Source organism: Thamnophis sirtalis, unplaced genomic scaffold (genome assembly GCF_051295495.1).
Source record: "Thamnophis sirtalis isolate CommonGarterSnake01/CBP01778 unplaced genomic scaffold, rThaSir2_p1.2 scaffold_3, whole genome shotgun sequence".
In the NCBI taxonomy this organism is placed as follows: domain Eukaryota; kingdom Metazoa; phylum Chordata; class Lepidosauria; order Squamata; family Natricidae; genus Thamnophis; species Thamnophis sirtalis.
In genome coordinates this window covers 23,091,508-23,113,424 of record NW_028261383.1, presented here as the reverse complement: position 1 = coordinate 23,113,424, position 21,917 = coordinate 23,091,508, and the positions used below count along the sequence as shown (strand labels likewise).

The 21,917-nt window shown below is 44.6% G+C and overlaps 1 protein-coding gene and 1 pseudogene across 2 annotated transcripts in view; both read right to left on the bottom strand.

Annotated features, from left to right (window-relative positions):
* Positions 1-1,788: 1,788 nt before the first annotated feature.
* LOC148047587 (uncharacterized) lies at positions 1,789-13,587 on the bottom strand (annotated as a pseudogene). The gene is made up of 2 exons (XR_015695845.1): positions 13,505-13,587; positions 1,789-5,248 (listed from the first exon to the last, which is right to left on the bottom strand). The product of XR_015695845.1 is annotated as an uncharacterized LOC148047587 (transcript).
* Positions 13,588-13,868: 281 nt separating this feature from the next.
* LOC106542831 (uncharacterized) overlaps positions 13,869-21,917 on the bottom strand; it is a 184,853-nt gene continuing 176,804 nt past the window's right edge. Inside the window, 1 exon segment of the mRNA XM_087708401.1 lies at positions 13,869-21,917. Within this exon segment, the coding sequence (XP_087564527.1) occupies positions 21,654-21,917 (264 nt within the window). The 3' untranslated portion in view covers positions 13,869-21,653.

Here is a 21,917-nt window from a genome sequence, read left to right as displayed (position 1 = left end):
CCTTCAGAGGTTGTGGGGGCTCCATCACTGGTGGCTTTTAATCAGAGACAGGACAGCCATTTGTCTGAAATGATAATGGGTCTCCTGCTTGATCAGGGCGTCGGAATAGAAGACCTGCAAGGTCCCTCCCAGCTCTGTCACAAACCCTCCAGTGATGGGAGCCCCCACAACCTCTGGAGGGAAGCCATTTCCAAAGAATCCACCTTCACCTGGAAGAGACTTTTCCAATCTTCCCACCAGGAGGAAAATTGCATCCACCAGTTTCACAGCGTGCAGCACCAGTAGGCTTAAATTTGGGAAGGGACGTAACCTGCAGGAGCAGAAGCTAAGATGCTTCAGCCCAGTTGCTTCTCTGCTTCCAGGACTCTCCTCCCACCCGCCCTCAACTCACCTTCCAGCTGCTGCTTCAACCATGGGAAGAGCACAAAAGCCGCTCTTCACACCACTCTCCTCCCATGAGTGATCTGGAACAGAAAGTTCAGCTGTTCCCAAAGGTGTTTTTTTCAAAAGGCAACTGGACTTACTTTCTTCTACTCTTCCCGTCGCTACAGGGACCTATTCTGTCTTTTAAAACATGTTTCTTCCTTTTCACATCCAGAGAAATATTCTGCCTTTTCAATATTTCCTAGGACATTTCATTTTTCTGGGAGAGCGCTGGGTGATAACTTCCTACAGTTCTATGCATCAGACATCCCCAAGAAAAAAAAAAGAAGTCACATGGACCTGGCCTGGGTAAGCTTCCCATGCTGGCACAGACCCATTGAGTCTGTGGGTGGATTTTTCCCAGACCTTGGCCATTTGGAACAAAGGTTTTAAGGGGGGTTTGAATGTTGAGTTCAAAGGCTGCTTGGAAAGGTGAGTACCTCTAAATTTTACCTTTAAAAGCTCAGGGGGGGAAAGAGAGTATGTGTGTGTCTGAATCTTGAGAAAAAAATCCCTTCTCTGGACCTTTCTCCCTCAGTGCATTTACTAACCGCAGAAAGACTAACAGAATCCACCCAGGCCATTTGCCTGAAAAACTGAGGGCTGACCACAGGTTAGAACAGTGATGGCAAACCTATGGGATGTGTGCCACAGGTGGCACAGGGAGCCATTTGTCAGTGCACGCGAGACACTGCCTGTCTGCTGGCCAGCGCGCATGTGAGCACTGGCCAGCTGAGTTCACCCTTTTTTAAGGCATTTTTCGCCCTCCCCAGGCTCCAGAGGCTTTATAGAAGCCTGGGGAGGGCGGAAAGACACCCCCCCCCGGAGGCCCTCTGAAGGCTTCATGAGCTTCCTTGAAGCCTCCGGAAAACAAAAAATTGGCCCTACGGGCAAACCGGAAGTTTGGAAACGGTCTTCCGGTTTGAGTTGAGTTTATTATATTTCTATGCTGCCCTATTCCCCGGAGGGGACTCAGGGCGGCTCACAACCAAATCAAGTGGGGGCAGGGGTACAAATAAGAAAAAAGAACATGAACAAAACAATGCCACAATTTAAAACACTCAACAACCATACCGTTCGAGGGGGGGCAAAAACTCATTAGCCCCAGGCCTGCCGGAACAGCCAGGTTTTAAGAGCTTTGCGGAAGGCCTGGAAGGTGGTGAGGGTCCGAATCTCCACGGGGAGCTTGTTCCAAAGGGCCGGAGCAGCCACAGAGAAGGCCTTCCTCCGGGTGGTCGCCTGTCGGCATTGGCCAGTAGATGGAATTCGGAGGAGGCCTAATCTGTGGGATCTAATCTCTCTATCGGAGGTAATTGGCAGTAGGCGGTCTCTCAAGTACCCAGGTTTGCTCGGAGGGTCGAAGCCTTTGGAGCGCTCAAAACAACCCTCTGACCAAACCGGAAGTCACTGAGTGACTGAGGGGGCATGGCCCCGCCCCATGGAATTGGGAGGGAGGCATGCCTATTTGGGCCGTAGTGCCACAGAAGAAAAACCAACCAGGGGAAGCTTTATTTCAGGAGTCCTCAAGCTACAGCTGGATAGGGGCCGCCAACATGATGTATCCATTCTGCGCAGCGGTAGGATTAAGCCCTGCCCCTCGACTTACTGCCACTCTTACCCGCTTACTTTAGGACCATTGCAATCCACACCCTGACACCCTGAGGAAATAATGTTTTAAAAAGCTCCCATCGGCTAGCCTTTTCTTTTTGGCTAAACTCCTCTAAGTGCACTCCAACCATTTCCCCTTGACTGCATTTTCTTTCACTCTTGGTTTGCTTCTGAGAAGGCAGAGAAGTATGTGAGTCAAGTATGCGTATGTTAGGCTGATGTTTGCCCCAGGACGCCATGTGGCGTATTGTGCCGTTACCAGAGTTCACACCAGGGATCAATCCAGGGCCCACTGAAAATGGTGGCTGCTTCCAGGACAAAGTCATGAGGCCCAAAGATATTTCCCCAAGATGGCGAACCTATGGGACAAATGACACAGGTGGCATGCTGAGCCATTTGTGAAAGTATGCAAGGCATTGCCTTGTCAGCTCCAGCGCACATCCGTGGACTGGCCAGATGACTTTGGCCTTCTTTTAAGGCTATTTCGTTGAAGTCTCTGGAGCACGAAAAACCGGCCCTACAGGAAAACCGGAAATTCAGGAACTGACTTCTGGTTTGCTCGTAGGGCTGTTTTTCGCCCTCCAGAACCTTCAGGAAGCTTCCCTGAAGGATCCGGAGGGTGAAAAACAGCCCTACAACCAAACTGTACATCACAGTTCCTGAAGTTCCTGGGTTTCCGTAGGGCTGTTTACGCCCTCCGGAGGCTTCAGGGAACAACCTGGAGGGCCTCCAGGGAGGATGGGAGACTGTTTTCATCTTTCCCAACCAGAAAGCCTCTGGAGCCTGAGAGGGTGAAAAAAGAACATCAAAAGCAAAGGGAGAACGCTGGTCATGCACGCATGCGTGCTGGTGATGGGCGCATAGCATGGGTGTGGGTATGCCTGCGCACGACCCCCATGCACTCCCCCTGGTTTTGGCACATGATCCAAAAGCCATTAGCCATCACTGATACATGTTCCTTCCTTCCTATCCAGAAGCTTTCCTGATAAACAGAAATTACTAGTTAGCCAATTTCCATTTTCCTTTTCACTCCACTTACCAATTTAATCGTGAGCAATTTTTGAGCAAAATAAATCAGGCCAAAATTAAAACAATTTCTCACCTACACTTTCAAGGGAGATCACAAATGAAATTCAAGCATTCTCTAAACTCATCTACCTTTCCTCAAATGGATAACCTTGTGAGCAATAAGGAATGATTTCTGCTTGAAGTAATGAGTACAGACTGGACAATTCAAAGATTTCTCCATGGTGTCAGTCCTTTGGTTTATCATTAGGTAGGAATTGCGACTGAAACCTCTCCCACAATCAGGACATTCAAAGGGTTTCTCTCCTGTATGAGTCCTCTGGTGTTTCACAACTTTGATATTATTCCTAAAGCTTTTCCCCCATTCAGGGCATTCAAAGAGTTACTCTCCTGTGTGAGTCGTCTGGTGTCTCACTAGACTGAAATTCTGACTAAAGCTTTTCCCACAGACAGGACACTCAAAGGGTTTCACTCCTGTGTGAGTCCTCTGGTGTACCATCAGGTTGGAATTCTGACTGAAACTTTTCCCACAATCAGAACATTCAAAGGGTTTCTCTCCTGTGTGAGTCATCTGGTGTCTCACCAGTTTGTAATAATCACTGAAACTTTTCCCACAATAAGAACATTCAAAGGGTTTCTCTCCTGTGTGAGTCCTCTGGTGTATCCCCAGGTGGTAATTCTGACTGAAACGTTTCCCACAATCAGAACATTCAAAGGGTTTCGCTCCTGTGTGAGTCCTCTGGTGTACCACCAGGGAGGAATTCCGACTGAAACTTTTCCCACAATCGGAACACTCAAAGGGTTTCGCTCCTGTGTGAGTCCACTGGTGTATCACTAGGCAGGAATTCTGACTGAAACGTTTCCCACAATCAGGGCATTCAAAGGGTTTCTCTCCTGTGTGAGTCCTCTGGTGTGTCACCAGATGGGAATTACTACTAAAGCATTTCCCACAGTCAGAACATTGAAAGGGTTTCTCTCCGGTGTGAATCCTCTGGTGACGCACCAGATAGGAATTAGTACTAAAGCTTTTCCCACAGATAGGACATTCAAAGGGTTTCTCTCCAGTGTGAATCCTCTGGTCTATCACCAGACTGGAATAATCACTAAAGCTTTTCCCACATAGAGGACATTCAAAGGGTTTCTCTCCTGTGTGAGTCCATTGGTGTATCACCAGGTGGGAATTCTGACTGTAACGTTTCCCACATTCAGGACATTCAAAGGGTTTCTCTCCTGTGTGAGTTCTCTGGTGTCTCACCAGGTGGGAATTCCGACCGAAACATTTCCCACAATCTACACACTTATAAGGTTTCTCCATGGAGTGAATCCTCTGATGTATTACCAGGCGGGAATTATGACTGAAACTTATCCCACAGTCAGGACATTGAATGGGTTTTTCTCATTTATGATTCCTCTGGTGTATCACCAAGATGGAATTATAACTGAAACTTTTCCAACAATCAGGATATTGAAAGCATATATCTCCTATTTGAGTCTTCCGGAGTATCACCAGGCTGGAATTGTAACTTTCCCATAATCAGGACATTCAAGGGGTTTTTCTTCTGTGTCAGTTCTCTGGTGTCTCTTGAGATGGAAATTTCTACTGAAGCTTTTTTCACAATCTAGACACTCATACAGTTTCTCCCTGGAGTCAGTCTACTGATGCCTCGCCAGACTGAAATTGTGACTAATTATTTTTCCACAATGAGGACATTCAAAGGGTTTCACTTTTGTGGGAGTCCTCGGGTGCTTCACCAGGGTGAAATTCTCACTGAAACGTTTCCCACAGAAAGGATGTTCAAATGGTTTTATTCCTGTGTGCGCGTCCTTCAGTGTCTCAAGACCTGGGAATTTCTAATGAAACTTTCACACAATCTGCACAGTCATATGTTTTCTCCCTCCTGTGAGATATCTCATGCAGCACCATGTTGCCATGCTCACTAAAGCATTTACCACATTGGAAGCACATTTGTGGCTTCCCTCTTTTGTAGAGGTGCTTCCATGAATCACAAGGGAGCTGTTGTGACCATAGTTTTGATTTTCTCTCTCAAATTGCTGCTGGAGGAGGAGCAGATTTGTATGGTTTTCTGTTGGAAATGGAAAATATTTTGATTTCTAGCTTGATTTTCTTCCCTTTTCAACAATGAGTGTTATTTACAGTTGTCCAGAGTGTTCTTATTGGCATCCTGTTCATCTGTAAGATACAAAAAAAAAAAGTGTAACTTCATTTTTTTGTAAAATAGAGATGAGTTGAAAAAAAGAAAGAAAAGTATAGTCCACTTTTGCTCATGGAAGTCCTAACTGCAAATAAGGGCTGAAAATACTGTCTTCACCCGGTCTGGTGATGTCCATGTTCAAACAGTCCTCACATAACTTACTGCTATTGGAACTGATATTTGCGTCACTAAGAAGCTCAATCATTAAGCATCGTGTCACATGACAGTGCCAACTTACACCTGTTCCTCTGTAAGTGTTAATTACTGTGGGTTATTAAAGGCAATTTCATATGACTGTGAGTTGCAATTTCCTGCCAATATATCCACTGATTTTGCTTGTCAGAAGCTAGCTGGGAAGGTCACAGATGGGGATCACAAATGCGGGATGCCACCACCATCATAAATATTGCCTTTTGCAACTATTGGCAGAACCCAAATTACTAATAGAGAAGCGATAGCAAGAGTTGAAGTGGTTGGAACCTTGGGCGAGTGACCATGTCTTACTGGAATTCAATATAATGCAAACACAAGCAATAGAATATAATCCAACAAGTGCCTTAAACTTTGGAAGAGCTGATTTTAAGAAATTCAAAGCCTAAGCAAAATTTCATGGATAAAAATCCTTAGGAGAAAACAATGCAAGGAGTGTGGGAAATATTGGAAAATCTAGATATATATAAGAGCAAAATGCCACTCATGCATTATCACGAAATCTCCAGAACCATAAAGCCTACAAACCACAAATTTTCCACGTATGTTCCTCTTGGCTTCTAGGTGCTCACTAAGAAAAGATTTTTCGAAATGACCATCAGAATATTAGTATTTCCTATATTATTACTAACACTCTCTCATGCTAATGAATTCTACTCCCTCCCCTAATCAGAAAAGAAATCTGTTCCAAATACAAAACACAAGCAGAGGAGAGGAGATTCAGTTTCAGTTTTACTTTCACAGCAGGAAGCAGCTTTACTACAGAACAATTGAGCTAACCAATAGCCAGGCTTGTTCCTTTCTCCTTCTTGCTCACACAGGAAATACTGTCTGAGTTTTAAAATACACCTCAAATCTCTCACAGAGCGCTATCCTTAAATTTCCAATTTAATAAGACAGACATGTTGGCACAAACTGGAATCCCAAATCTAAAAGCTTCCTGGGATTCCACCCAGTTGAAAGTTCATGATCTTATCCCCACACCCATAAATCCATCATATGGTCCAATCTTCTTCAGCCACACCGGCATTTCCACCCATCTAATTCCGGTCAGATGCAGAGGTGCGGAGATAAAATATGACCTTGATTTCTAGAAAGGAATGACAACAACATATTCCACAATTCTACTCCTTTCTATTCCCCCTCCCAATTACTACACTAATGAAACTGCATAGAAAAATAATAGAGTGCGTGGCAGGCCAAAAATCCTAAAGGAATGTAACTGCAGGCCTGACAAGTATACATCTAATATACCCCTATGTTAATCCGTCACAAATGAGATCAATACCTTTGTCTAATAAGTATTTCTCTGGTTTAAAGATGAACCTCAGTTTGATTACACCAGGGACAAGGTTGTTGATCTCGGACCCCAATTCCTCTGTGCCTGGTGCCATGCTCTATGTCAGATTCCTGTTCGGTGAAGCAGAAATAAACAATAAACTACACAATTCTCATTGTGTATTGCTTTATCTTCTACACTCCAGCACAATCCGACAAACTTCTAGTGATAAGATATAGTGAGATGAAGTCAAGGCTGAAGCCCAGTGCTCCCTTCCACTTTTTAAAGCTTCCCATGACTCCACCCACCACCCATACATGCTCACAACGATCCCAGCCAAGCCACAAGCCATGTTGGTTTGCTGCCGTTCGTAGGTAGCCGTGCTGTGCTTTGGAATGGCAGAATGAGAGTCCCGGGATGGTGGTGCACCTCCCTCCCCTTCAGCCATACCCTGAACCCTTACACAGCATTCTCACCCACCAGCATCCAATGGCAAAGCACTTTCTCTTTGCTGTCTGGAAGTACAAAGGATGCTTCCAAATGACGTCTTTTGGAGTCAGAAAGGTGAAGGAGGGAAATTTTATGCCAACATTCAAAGTGCAGGGGCAGGTCTACCACAGGATAGGGAGTATCATAGTGGGGCCTCTACAGCAGCCTTCATTTCTCCAGATACACTTTGTTGGTGATGATGACAACGAGAGAGACATCCGTTGTGGAATCTACCCAAGCATTAATCCATAACTGGTTAGCCAACTGCAGAAGTTGCTGCGTGAACACAAGACTTGACTTGACTACTGTAACACGCTCTACATGGGGCTGCCCCTGAAAAGTGTTCGGAGACTACAATTGGTCCAGAATACAGCCGCGTGAGCGATATTGGGTGTACCGAGATACACCCATGTTACACGCATCCTCTGCGAGCTGCATTGGCTCTCCATCGGTCTCCGAACGCGCTTCAAGGTGCTGGTTATCACCTTTAAAGCCCTACATGGCTTAGGACCCGGATATCTACAAGACCGTCTTCTGCCACATACCTCCCAGCATCCGATAAGATCACACAGGATGGGACTTGTCCAGGTGCCGTCGACTAGACAATGTCATCTGGCGGTTCCTCGGGGGAGGGCCTTCTCTGTAGCTGCCCCGGCCCTATGGAACGATCTACCCCCCGAGATCTGGACCCTCCCCATTCTCTCGGCCTTCCGAAAGTCTACTAAGACCTGGCTATTCCGGCAGGCCTGGGGCTGTTGACCTCATGAATGAGTTCCAGCCCCACTAAGATTGAGTACATGATGTGTTTTTTTAACTTGCTTTCCCTCTCTATTTTAAATTTTTTAGTTCTTTCAGAGTTGTTTTTATGTAAGCCGCCCGGAGTCCTTCGGGATTGGGTGGCATATAAATTCATTAAACTTTGAACTTGAACTTTGAAGAAGTATATTCTGGAACTTAAGGATGCTGTTGAGTCTGTTCCGAAGGGCCACAAGGACATCCAAGTGGTGATTAATGCTGATAGGAAGCCTTGTGGAGGGCACCTAGATCGTTTCAATGCCCCCATGACTACAGAAGTGGCTGTTCTCATTGTTGCCCAAGATTTTGAGAAAAGAGATATCGTTCTCCACAGCAGAGAAAACTTGTTGTTACGAATCAGTGAGATGCACCATCCCCTTGAAGCCCTCCAGTACCCTCTGATGTTCTGCCATGGAGAAGATGGCTATTACATCAATATACCTTAGAGCAGTGTTTCTCAACCTTGGCGACTTTAAGTCCTGTGGACTTCAACTGCCAGAATTCCTCCAGCCAGCTATGTTGGCTGGGGGATTCTGGGAGTTGAAGTCCAAAAAACTGAAAGTTGCCAAGGTTGAGAAACATTGCCTTTGAGTGAACCAAACACCAAAGTTCCTCTCAAGAAGACCCTGTCTGCTGCTGCCTTTTACAGCTACAGGATAATGCAGCGTGATGGTGAAGAATGCTACCTACTGCTGTTCCAGTTCCGTAACGAAGCACGGGTATCCAACCGACTAGTATGATCATATAAGCCCAGCCCAACACAATATCACTAAAAAGGGAAAACAAGATATCCAAGAAGAAACCAGCATGGTTGCATAAAGATCAGATAATTCCAAGCAAATGTTATTTCATTATTATACAGAGTGACTAAATTAGCAGATCAATCAAATACATAGTATCATTGGATTTCAGTAAGGCAGTTGACAAAATAGACCCTAAGCTACTTCTTGGTAAATTACAAAAATATGGGATAGGTACATCCTTCCACACAGAAAGATTCATAACTGGCTGACAAACCACATTCAAAGTGTAGTCCTTAATGGGACTATATCTATACGGAGGGAAGTATACCCACTGTATTCCAATGTTCTGCTTTAGTATCTTCTTTTACAAAGATATTAAATATCTTTGTAAGTGCCTTAGATGAGGGGATTGAATGGGAATGGAAAAAGAAGGTTTTACACTTATGCAAAAAAAAAACCAAAAGGGACTGGTACATAATAGGCAGAACCTGGCTCAAGCAGCAACTATGAGAGGACCCTTGAAGTCCTAGTGGACAATCATTTAGATATGAGCCAGAAGTGTATTGCAGTGGCCAAAAAATACAGTACAGTAACAAGCACCATTAACACAGAGATAGAATCAAGATCATGTGAAGTACTAGTACCACTTTATAAAGAGTAAGACCACACTTAGATAATTGCACACAGTTGGTCACCATAACATAAAAAAGATGTTGAGGCTCTGGAAAGAAGGCAGAAAAAGAGCAACAAAGAGGATTAGGGGCCTGGAGGCTAAAATATAATTAAGAGGTTGCAGGAATTGGGTATGTCTAGTCTAGTGAAGGGAAGGACTAGGGGAGACATGATAGCCATCTTCCAATACTTGAGGAGTTGCCACAAAACCAATTCTCCAAAGCCCCTGAAAACACGACAATAAACTGCATGGAAACTAATCAAGGAGAGAAGCAACTTAGAACTAAGGAGAGATTTCCTGACACTAAAAACAGTGAACCAGTGAAAGGGTTTCCCTTCAGAGGTTGTGGGGGCTCCATCCCTGGTGGCTTTTAATCAGAGACAGGACAGCCATTTGTCTGAAATGATGTTGGTTCTCCTGCTTGATCAGGGCATCGGAATAGAAGACCTGCAAGGTCCCTCCCAGCTCTGTCACAAACCCTCCAGTGATGGGAGCCCCCACAACCTCTGGAGGGAAGCCATTCCCAAAGAATCCATCTTCACTTGGAAGAGACTTTTCCAATCTTCCCATCAGAAGGAAAATTGCAGCCACCAGTTTCGCAGCGTGCAGCACCAGTGGGCTTAAATTCGGGGAGGGAAGGAACCTGCAGCAGCAGCAGCTGAGATGCTTCAGCCCAGTTGCTTCTCTGCTTCCAGGACTCTCCTCCCACCCGCCCTCAACTCACCTTCCAGCTGCTGCTTCGACCCTGGGAAGAGCAGAAAAGCCGCTCTGCACTCCACTCTCCTCCCATGAGCCATCCGGAAGAGGAAGTTCAGCTGCTCCCAAAGGTGCTTTTTTTCAAAAGGCCACTGGACTTTCTTTCTTCTACTCTTCCCGTCGCTTTCCAACCTTTCTAGCAACACAGTACTCGATGGTTTTAACTCTTTTAAGACCACCACAAGTATTAGCCTCTTGTTGCCTGTTTTACCACCATCTCCAGATAGGAGGCAGAAAAAAATATCTGTTTCCAGTTTCTACCTAAGGCGTTTGCAAAATGTTTCCACTGATTAAAATGCTATCAATTCGTTTTTGACTTCTAGCAACCGACTTAGCAGCTGTGTCTAGTGAAATAGTGAAATGTGATGTTACTTAACCTTGTGAAGATTAGCTATGTGCCAAGCCCTAAAAGTTCATGAAGCTTTTACAGAATTACACAATCAGCTTTCTTAGGGGTGATTCTCAGTTGAGATCAAAACCTCTCTACATGTCAAAACTTTATGACTAAGGTGACCAGATTTTCAGATTGGTAAAGAAGGACACCTTTGAAGGAGGGGGGAGGGGCTTGATTAAAAATTTTATATTTTGTCAAAAGGTCACCCCAGGACACTGAAACCAGCATAAAAATGAATCTGTTGTCAAACAAAATTTTGATCAGGTGATCATGAGGATGCTGCAATGGTCGCTAAGTGTGAAAAATGGTCATCAGTCACTTTTTTCAATGCCATTGTAACTTTGGTCACTAAATGTTTTCCCCCTCCTCGAGACACCTCACTTCTTCCTTCATTCCTCTTGCTTATCTACCTTCACCTTATCTGTCTTCTGCTCTTTCCTTCTCTTCCTTCCTTTCTCCTTCCATCCTCTCTTCTTTCCTCACTCACTCCCTTCCTCCTTTTCTCTTCCTTCCTCCTTCCATTCTTTCAACTTCCTTTCTTTTGCCTATCTACCTTCTCTGTCTTTCTGCTCTTTCCCTGTCTTCCCCTTTCCTCCCTCCCTCCCTTTTTTCCTTTCTAGTTCCATCTTTTCTTCTTTCCTCTCTCCCTCCCTTTTTCTTTCTTTCTTCCTTCCTTCCTCCTTCCTCTTGCCTATAAACTTCATCTTCCTTGTCTTTCTGCTCTTTCCCTCTCTTCCCCTTTTCTTCCTACCTCCTTCCCTCTTTTCTCCCTCCCTATTTCTTTTTCTTCCTTTCTTCTTCCATCTTCCTCCTCCTCCTCCTTCCTTCCATCTTTTCTCCTTCCATCTTCTCCCCCTCCCTTCTTCTTTTCCTTCCCCCCTCCCTCCTCCCTTCCTCTCCTTCCCACTCTCTCCTTGGGGGGGGTTGGGGGTGGAGCAGAGGTGGGTTCCTACCAGTTCGCGCCTATTCGGTAGAACCGGTTCGTCAAATCTACCGAACCGGTTCGTCAAATCTACCAGTTAGAAGAGGTTCCACCAGTGGACCCGGAAAGCAGGCCACACCTACAGAAGAGGTTCCAAAAAATTTTGAAACCCACCACTGGTCCTTGGATATGATTATTCTACATATCATGCTCATATTTATAAAACTCAGTGCCTCTGTGAAAGGTAAGGATGACTCCTGCATTTGTGGTGCAATCAGAACATTGAGTGTGTTGAAGTTGTTTTAACGCAAACCAAAGATGCCTTTTAAAAAACAAGTTGACATCATATTCTTATGCATGCCAGTGCTGTGTGTGAGCTAATTTAAGGTGGTTCTGAGAAGTGTCGTCGGCTTCTTCAAATCCGGTCACATGGGCGGCAAGCCACTCCCACAAAGGAGGCCACACCCACAGAGTAGGTTCAAACAATTTTTGAAACCCACCACTGGTGGGGGTAGGCAGCAGAGACCAAATAAAGTCAGAAAACCTTATTAAAACTTTCCTATTTGTTGGATTGCCTTGCTGCGAAATTATAAACCAAATCAGGGGAACATTTTGCAACCGAGGGTGCTGCAAGAAGAGGCAGCCCTGCCCCAGTTTTGCAAGGAATGAGAAACGGTGCTTTAAACCGAAGCAACTGCAATCGGAACCGCAGACAGGGAAAGAAAGAAAGAAAGATCCTTGTAGCACAAAACCCACCTTTGCATGGTTGTGAGAACATAAACAAAACAAAAAAAACCACAGCGTCCCTCCGCCCTCTGAATAGGACTCAGCGTGACCCAGAGCCGGGCGGGGAGATAAGCACCTTCATTTGCATTCTCTGCGACCATGATGCTTTGCAAGGAACATTTCCCCGGGCTTTTTGCAGATTTTTTCTTTCGTGCTTAAAAAAAAAAGAACGGGACTTCTTTAAAATGCCACAGGGCTTTGAGCCTGACAAAAATGCAACCTCTTCCTTCGTCCTTCTCCTCCTCCGTCACTAATAGCTGGGGGCTCAGCTGGCTCAAGTAATAGCTACAAGAGAAACCTTGAAGTCCTAGTGGACAAACATTTAGATATGAGCCAGCTGTGTATTGCAGCGGCAAAAAAAGCCAATACAGTACTAGGCTACATAAACAGAGAATCAAGATCATGTGAAGTACTAGTACCACTTTATAAAGAGTAAGACCACACTTATATAATTGCACACAGCTTGGTCACCATATCATAAAAAAGATGTTGAGACTCTGGAAAGAAGGCAGAAAAGAGCAACAAAGAGGATTAGGGGCCTGGAGGCTAAAATAAAAAGAAGGGTTGCAGGAATTGGGTATGTCTAGTCCATTGAAAGGAAGGACTAGGGGAGACATGATAGCCATCTTCCAATACTTGAGGAGTTGTCACAAAAGAGGGAGGGGTTTCAACCTATTCTCCAAAGCCCCTGAAGGCAGGACAAGGAACTGCATGGAAACTCATCAAGGAGATAAGCAACTTAAAACTAAGGAGAAATTTCCTGACACTAAGAACAGTGAACCAGTGGAAGGTTTTCCCTTCAGAGGTTGTGGGGGCTCCATCACTGGTGGCTTTTAATCAGAGACAGGACAGCCATTTGCCTGAAATGATGTTGGGTCTCCTGCTTGATCAGGGCATCGGAATAGAAGACCTGCAAGGTCCCTCCCAGCTCTGTCACAAACCCTCCAGTGATGGGAGCCCCCACAACCTCTGGAGGGAAGCCATTCCCAAAGAATCCACCTTCACTTGGAAGGGACTTTTCCAATCTTCCCACCAGAAGGAAAATTGCAGCCACCAGTTTCACAGCGTGCAGCCCCATTGGGCTTAAATTCGGGGAGGGAAGAAACCTGCAGCAGCAGCAGCTGAGATGCTTCAGCCCAGTTGTTTCTTTGTTTCCAGGACTCTCCTCCCACCCGCCCTCAACTCACCTTCCAGCTGCTGCTTCAACCATGGGAAGAGCACAAAAGCCGCTTTGCACAACACTCTCCTCCCATTAGTGATATGAAAGAGGAAGTTCAGCTGTTCCCAAAGGTGCTTTTTTCAAAAGGCAACTGGATTTTCTACTCCTCCCGTTGCCTTCCAACCTTTCTAGCAACACAGTACTCGATGGTTTTAACTCCTTTAAGCACAACCACAGGTATTATCCTCTGTCTAGGCACAGGTGTTGCCTGTTTGAGCACCATCTCCAGATAGGAGGCATTAAAAAAAATCCTTCTCCAGTTTCTACTGATGAAAGAAATGTCCTCCTGGGTTCAGTTCCAAGTGGGGAAAAAGACACTGGAGACATGGAGGCTGATTGGAAAGATAGTTTATTGGTGGGCAGAACCACATGGCTTGAGTGCTGAACAGAAAAGGTGATCACATGCTTCATTTTTGGTAGAGAAGAGAAAGGAAGCCAGGAAGAGAAGCTGAGTCCCTGATTTTATGCCCTCTCTGGCCTTTGATCTTGATCTTGTGTTCTGATTGGTTGTCAGACTCCCATGGAGCCATGCAGGGCCAATTTTTAGGCTGCGTTTTGAATTCAGGTTTGGTTGAGTTCTCAGAGGCCATGTGGTGAGTTGGGTAAGGTGCCAATATTATCATGCCTTGATGCCATCCCCCTGGAGCTGAAGTGGATAACTCTTTATTATGTAAAGGGACTAACTTGACCTTCTTAATGGCCCATTGACAAGTGAGGATGGGCAGGAAGCTACCGGGAGTTATTCTGTCTTTTAAAACACATTTCTTCCTTTTCACATCCAGAGAAATATTCTGCATTTTCAATATTTCCTAGAATATTTCATTTTTATGGGAGAGGGCTGGGTGATAACTTCCTACAATCCCTCCTTTTTTTTTTTCAAAACATGTTCGTGGAAAGCACATGTTCTTGACAAAAGATTACAACTGGTCAGATCAGGGAGACTTAATTCTTCTGATAGAGACAGCAGAAGGATCTCTTCAGTGGCTCCCAGAGAGCTTTCAACCATGAAGGTCTAGCAACCAGGGCACAATTTCTGGAAATAAATTTACAGTATCCAATTTTCCATGCCAATTAGCATCAGATATCATTTCTGTGAGCTTCCAGACAGGTTTCAAGCCAGCAGAAGTCCCAAAATTCTTCACAGCCATTCTTTTCCTTTAAGTTACAGGCTGCCCATTTCGAAGGGATGGTTCTTGAACTTGCCCTAGCTCTTATTTTAGTGAGGCCAAATTGAGTTTAGCCAGTGTGCAATCCAGGCTATTTAGTGTTTTTTTAATTACACAAAATGAGTCCGGGGACTCCTCATGAGACCACCAGTGCAACATATCATGCTTTACTGGGCAATGGGGCAGCATCATTTTTGAGTCAGTCAGGGCTCAGGTGTTGAAGATCCTTTCTGCTACTCTTCAAGTGGGGGAATTATCTGAGGAGAATTGATCCTCCCTCATGGGATTAAATGGGAGATATCGCTGCTTAGGCTTTTTTGTGCCAGGGCAAAAAGCAACCCAGAAGAAGCTTTGTGTGGAGTTAAGTCAAGGGGATAGTTTCAATCTAATTCTGAATGGGGCCCCTCTCTCTCCTCTCTCCTCTCTCTCTCTCTCTGTGTAGCTGCTTCTACAATACAGAAAATACAGACATTTTGGACAAACTTTGCCTCCCACTAGATAGAAATCTAAGGTGTTCAGAACTTGCTGTGCTAACCACTCTCAAATACAATTTTTACATGAATACATTAAACTGATTACAATATAAATGAGACAAGAAAGAAAACGTTACAATGGATTTCTGTGAAGGAAGCAAAGAAAGAAAACTTTACAATCAATTTACACACACACAAACGCACACCATAGTCTTTACAGCTGTCTTCTGGGGATAGAAGATAGTCTTTTAGTTTTTACTTGTCCATTTCAGGATTCTTTTTTCATATCTGTTGGCTGGCATTAGGCTTGGCTTGCTGGTAAGAGTGGTCAATCAGGCTTGCTAGAGTCTGTCCCAGGCTTGGCTAAGTTTTTTCCTCATGTCAGGTTTTATCAGGATGCAATCACCACCAGCCAATTCGAGAGTTATGGTTTGAGCTAGCAGTCCTTTGTTTCTGATGTAAAAAAAAAAAAGAGGCCAAGAATACAGTTCTTTACAGACATATCTTTAGTCTCATGTTGTGGAATCTTACCCATTCTGTTCAAGTGTGGAAATCCAAACATTATTCCAGAAGGCAGACGATGTAAATTTCATGGAACATGACATTCCCACTGCCTCTATGATTGAAACACTTTTGCAATGATGAGTAAATTTCCAAGAGGGGCACCAACTTGTATTGCAAACAAACAAACAAACAAGCAAAACATCATAGGGTAGAACACCTTGATTCATGAGCATTTAAAAATGCACTCAGGCATAAAAAAGGGAGGGAAGAACAACTTCAAAAAAATTGCAATAAAAAAATGTGGTACTTTGAATCAACACTCCAAAATATCAGATTCCATTCAGATGGAAGAAAATTCTCATTAGGTATGTTAAAACATTTACAAATGTAAGGAGAATATCTCAAAATCATTTCTTTTTATAGGTTTAATTAAGCATTTTACACCTCAAAAATTTCCAGAAGAAAAAATCAAAGGTGTATTCAGAACAGAAAAAGAAATGTAACCGCATAACTTTTATATGCAGATGAAAAAATCACAACAGTGAAAGGTAAAGGTGCAGGAGCAGGTCACCCATTTATTTCAAATTTCTCAGAAGAGAGAGAGAAAAAGTGGTTAAAGTGAGCAGAAAAACTTCAGCCCCCTTTAATGACCCAAAAGGAAGGAGGGAAAGAAGGAGGGGATGTACATTCACAGGTATCACTGGGGGCATTTCATACACACACTCATGGTAAAATGAGCAGATACTCACTCTCCCCCCTTCCCTGCTTCCTCTAAAGAATGACCCAGAAGGAAGAGGGGGAGAAATTCACGTAGGCAATCACAAATCTCTGGATCCCTTCACTTATCACTCCCTGGGGCATCGGGACACATACTCACATTCATACTGCAATCAGACGTTCATGCTTGCTCATGCCAACCAATCATTATAAGTATTTCAGGAAGCTTTTTTCACAAACCACCAAGCTTCATTTTCTTTTATTAGAGGATCTCACCCTCCCTTCAGATTTGGAAATGATAACACACTTGCATACAGACACATACCATTAAACATCCTTGCAACTTACTGTTTCTTTATATGAAAGAGAATCAAAGTACATTCACACCAACTTTTACCATCAACATACTCACATTTGCACTGCAGTCAGACTGCTTGTGCAAATTAATTTCACATACAAAAATCCCATTTCATTCTTTCTTCATGCAAAGCAGTTATTACAATTATTTCAGGGAGCTGTACATAAGCCAATGAGCTCCATTTTCTTTTATTAAGGGATCTCAACTTCCTTCCAGGTCTGGAAATGATTACACATACACATACATGCACAAATACCATGGAACAACACTTTCAGACCTGGGGGAGGTTCTGTCCCTTTAAATCTTCAAATTTCTTTCCTTGGGGAACATGTGGTTCATTCTCTAAGCAGTGGGGAAACTTAGAGAGCAGTTTAGGTGGCCAGAAATAAGCAATTTTGTTGACAAAATGTAAATCAAAATTGTCTTCTGGAGGCCAGGTTTCTACTTTAGGACCAGTAGAGTAGGTTGGCCAGATAAATGTGCAGAGGGTTTTTACTCAGTTGAAGGCAAACCTTTAGTAGGAATTTCCTTCATCTCATACATGCACACACAAGGCAACACTCTCCTCCTCCCCCCAAAAGGGAAAAAAATCTATACTCACCTGAAGAGTACAATTTTCCAGGGCTGAAAGACATGAGAACAAGGTTCCCTCCCCCAAAGAAAAGGCATTGTTGGAGGATTAGAGGTAAGTGAGGGGCATGGGGTGGGTAGATAGCTTGCAGGCAGAGTTTGAAAAATTACTAAACAGATAAACTGGTAACTTATGGGGATATCACAGATGAGAAATGGGGTCTGGATTAACATGCTTCAGGAAAGAAATGAACAGGTAAAATAATTTAAACACACAATAAATGCAGGGATGAAACTTTTCTTGTAAATGAACTTAAAACATTTCCTGGGTTGTTACTTTAAGGCATAAGGAAGGAAGGAAGGAAGGAAGGAAGGAAGAAAGAAAGGAAGGAAGGAAGGAAGGAAGGAAGGAAGGAAGGAAGGAAGGAAGGAAGGAAGGAAGGAAAAAAATACTTCTCTTTACTGTATTCTGGGCCCAACAAACTGAGCAAAGGAAATTTCTGCATTTACTCTTTTACAATTACCTTGAGGGTGCACAAAGACTTGGACACACATTTACACAAGGACAAGGAGAAAATAAGAGGGGGGAAAAGAGAACTCTCAGGTTTACACATCCTAGTTATTCCCAGCACAAATCTGTTAAATTAGGGAAGGCACAAATCTTAACAAACAAACCATGTGGTTGCATAGAAGACAGAGAAAAAGAAAAACAGACAAGAGAAAAAAAGAAACCCCAACATTTTCCATTTTCTTTTAAGTACCTTTATGTAGCCAAATACCTTTTCCTGTATCATCTTTCAGCAAAGCCCATTTGCCAGTTTCCTTGCATTCCATGCCAACCAAGATAGGCATGTGTCTGGCGTCCCAGGCTTCAAGGAAATCTCCAAGGGAAATTTCTGTCACTCACAAACTAACACTTCCCATGACCCTTTACATGTAGGGCTCACTTTGGCCTAGCTGGGTGACCCGCCGTTAAGTTTTCGGTAGAAAAAAATTCCGGGAAGGACTTCGATTCCCACAACAAAGTATTCAGCCCCTTTCCTCGTAGGGAATTCCACTGTTTTCCAGATCCAAAAAGGTGATCTGGGAAGGACCTCTGCCCCTGTGCAGTTAGTACCAGCATCTCCTTCTCTCTTTACTCACAATGGGCTTTGCTTTTTTGCTCTCACAGGACAAAAGCAACAACAACAAAATTTTCATTCACTTTTCCATCCATTTTCACACACACACTCTCCTTTCCCTAACAGAAGGTCCTGTGCTCTGGCCTGACCCTAATACTTTCCAGGGTCTCTTGGTAAAACACACAGAGGAACCAAGATCCAGCTGTGATTGGGAGAAAAATTTCATCACTCACACACATGCAGGCATACACACATTTCCCATGTTTTAAAATTAAATTTTAGAGAATTAAATTTTAGAGATACTCACCTTCTTTCTAGGCAACCTATGAACTCAAACTCAAAACCCCTTTGAAACCTAGATCCAAATGGTTAAGGCCAAGATAAAGTCCACCCACAGACTCAATGAGGTCTGTGACCGGATGGGAGGCTTATCTGGGCCATATCCATTGGTTAGGCTAGCTTGGAGTCCCTTCATGGTCACCAATTGATGAAAGAAATGTCCTTCTGGGTTCAGCTCCAAGTGGAGAAAAAGACACTGGGGACATGGAGGCTGCTTGGAAAGATGGTTTAATGGAGGACAGGACTACATGGCTTGAGTCCTGAACAGAAAAGGTGATCATATGCTTCAATGTTGGTGGAGAAAAGAGAAGGAAGGACTGAGATGCTGAGTCCCTAGTTTTATGCCCTCTCTGGCCTTTGATCATGAGCTTGTATTCTGATTGGTTGTCAGACTCCCATGGAGCCATGCAGAGGCAACTCTCTAGGCTGCATTTTAAATCCACATTTGGTTGAGTTCGCAGATACCATGTGGTGAGTTGGGTAAAGTGCCAATATGATTTTGCCTTGATCCCATCCCCCTGGAGCTGAAGTGGATAACACTTTATTGTGTTTACGTCCTCTGGAGGCTTCAGGGAACTTCTTGAAGCCTCCGGAGGGCCTCCAGGGAGAATGGCAGGCTGTTTTCGCCTTTCCCAACCTCCTAGAAAGTTTCTGGAGCCTGAGAGGGCAAAAAAAGGACATCAAAAGCGGAGGGAGAATGCTGGTTGTGCACACATGTGCACTGGTGATGGGCATGCCTGCGCACGACTCCCCTGCGCTCCCCCTGCTTTTGGCACATGATCCAAAAACCATTAGCCATCACTGATATATATTCTTACCTTCCCACCCTGGGGGAGGGGGTGAAGGACCAAAGGGACTCAAGGTTTAGGAAACAAAGGAAAAGGATATCTTGGAGGGTGGGGGAGGCCTAGAGATGCCTACGGCAGGCAGCCCTAGCCCTGCGCTAGGCCTCTGAGGAATTTTTTCTAGCTCTGAGTAGAAAGTGTTCTGCTTAGCGATTTGCACAATTGATTAATGGCTGCATCAGGGAGACCAGGGGGATTTGGGTAGTTAAGGAAAGTAATTTCACTTAACACCAATTGTAACCTGCAACCTTAATTCAAGGCCCATCATAGTTATATCTTAAGGACTACTTTTATGCGGGCTGTGGAATTCTGGGGTTGAAAATCGGGCAAAACCAAGGTAGAAGACTGAAACTCCACACTGAATTGAATTGAATTGATTTGATTTCTATGCTGCCCAATCCCGAAGGACTCCAGGCGGTTTACAGAATAAAAAGAAATTAAAAGGAACTTAAAAACAATAGGACACATGAGGTTAAAAAAGAACGCAGCAACACCCAATCAGAAGGCCTGCTGGAAAAGCCAGGTTTTAATGGCTTTACAAAAGACCATGAGAGTGGGGAGGGCCCGGATCTCTGGGGGCAGCTCATTCCATATGGCTGGAGCGCCCTACTCCTAGGTGCTGCCAGCCGGCATTGTCCCACTGAAGGTACCCGGAGAAGGTCCCTCCTGTGCGATCTTATTGGTCTAAGGGAGGTATGTGGCAGGAGACGGTCTCATAGGTACCCAGGTCCTAGGCCATGTAGGGCTTTAAAGGTGATAACCAGCACCTTGAATCGTGTTCAGAGACCAATGGGCAGCCAGTGCAGCTCGCAGAGGATAGGTGTGATGTGGGTGTACCTTGGCACACCCAGTATTGCTCGCGCGGCTGCATTCTGGACTAGTTGCAGTCTCCGAACACTTTTCAGGGGCAGCCCCAAGTAGAGCGCATTACAGTAATCCAGTCTTGAGATGACGAGGGCATGAGTGACTGTCTGAAGTGCCTCCCGGTCCAAATAGGGTCGCAATTGGTGCACCAGGTGAACCTGGGCAAAGTCCCCCCTGGTCACAGCTGAAGATGGTGTTCCAAGATCAGCTGTTGGTCCAGGAGGTCCCCCAAATTGCGAACCCTCTCTGAGGGGGGCAGGTTTTCTCCCCCCAGGATTAAGGATGGACTAGATGGACTGTCCTTAGGGGGCAACATCCACAGCCATTCAGTCTTGTCAGGATTGAGTGCGAGTTTGTTCACTCCCATCCAGACCCTAACAGCTTTCAGGCACTGGAACATCACTTCCACCGCTTCACTGAGTTGGCACGGGGTGGACAGATACAACTGAGTATTGTCTGCGTACTGATGGTATTTAATCCTGTGCCGGCGGATGATCTCGCCCTGTGGCTTCAAGTAGATGTTAAATAGGAGGGGGGACAGGACTGACCCCTGCGGCACCCCATAATTGAAGGGCCTAGGAGTCGACCTCTGTCCTCCGACCAACACCGACTGCGACCGACAGAGAGGTAAGAGGAGAACCACCGCAAAACGGTGCCTCCCACTCCCACCTCCTCCAGCCATCCCAGAAGAATACCATGGTCGATGGTATCGAAGGCCGCTGAGAGGTCAAGGAGCACAAGGACAGAGGAATGGCCTCTGTCTCTGGCCCACCAGAGATCATCAGTCAGTGCGACCAAAGTGGTTTTGGTGGAGTAACCAGGCCTGAAACCAGACTGAAAAGGGTCTAGATAATCTGCTTCATCCAAGGTCCTTCGGAGTTGGAGGGCCACCATGTGGGAATTCCGTAAATTACAGACAAAATCTCCACCCAAAATTCCTTATTGAGGAATTCCTCTATTTCTGGAAAAGGAAATATCCAGAAGCTTTCCTGATAAACAGAAATTAGTAGTTAGCCAATTTCCATTTTCCTTTCCCTCCACTTATCAATTTAATCCTGAGAAATTTTTGAACAAAGTAAATCAGGCCAAAATTCAAACAATCGATTTCTCATCTACACTTTCAAGGGAAATCACAAATGAAATTCAAGCATTCTCTAAACTCATCTACCTTTCCTCAAACGGATTACCTTGCGAGCAATAAGGGATGATTTAGGCTTGCAGTAATGAGTACAGACTGGACAATTCAAAGATTTCTCCATAGTGTCAGTCCTCTGGTTTATCATTAGGTAGGAATTCTGACTGAAACCTCTCCCACAATCAGGACATTCAAAGGGTTTCTCTCCTGTATGAGTCCTCTGGTGTTTCACCAGTTTGATATTATTCCTAAAACTTCTCCCACAATCAGGACGTGGAAAGGGTTTCTT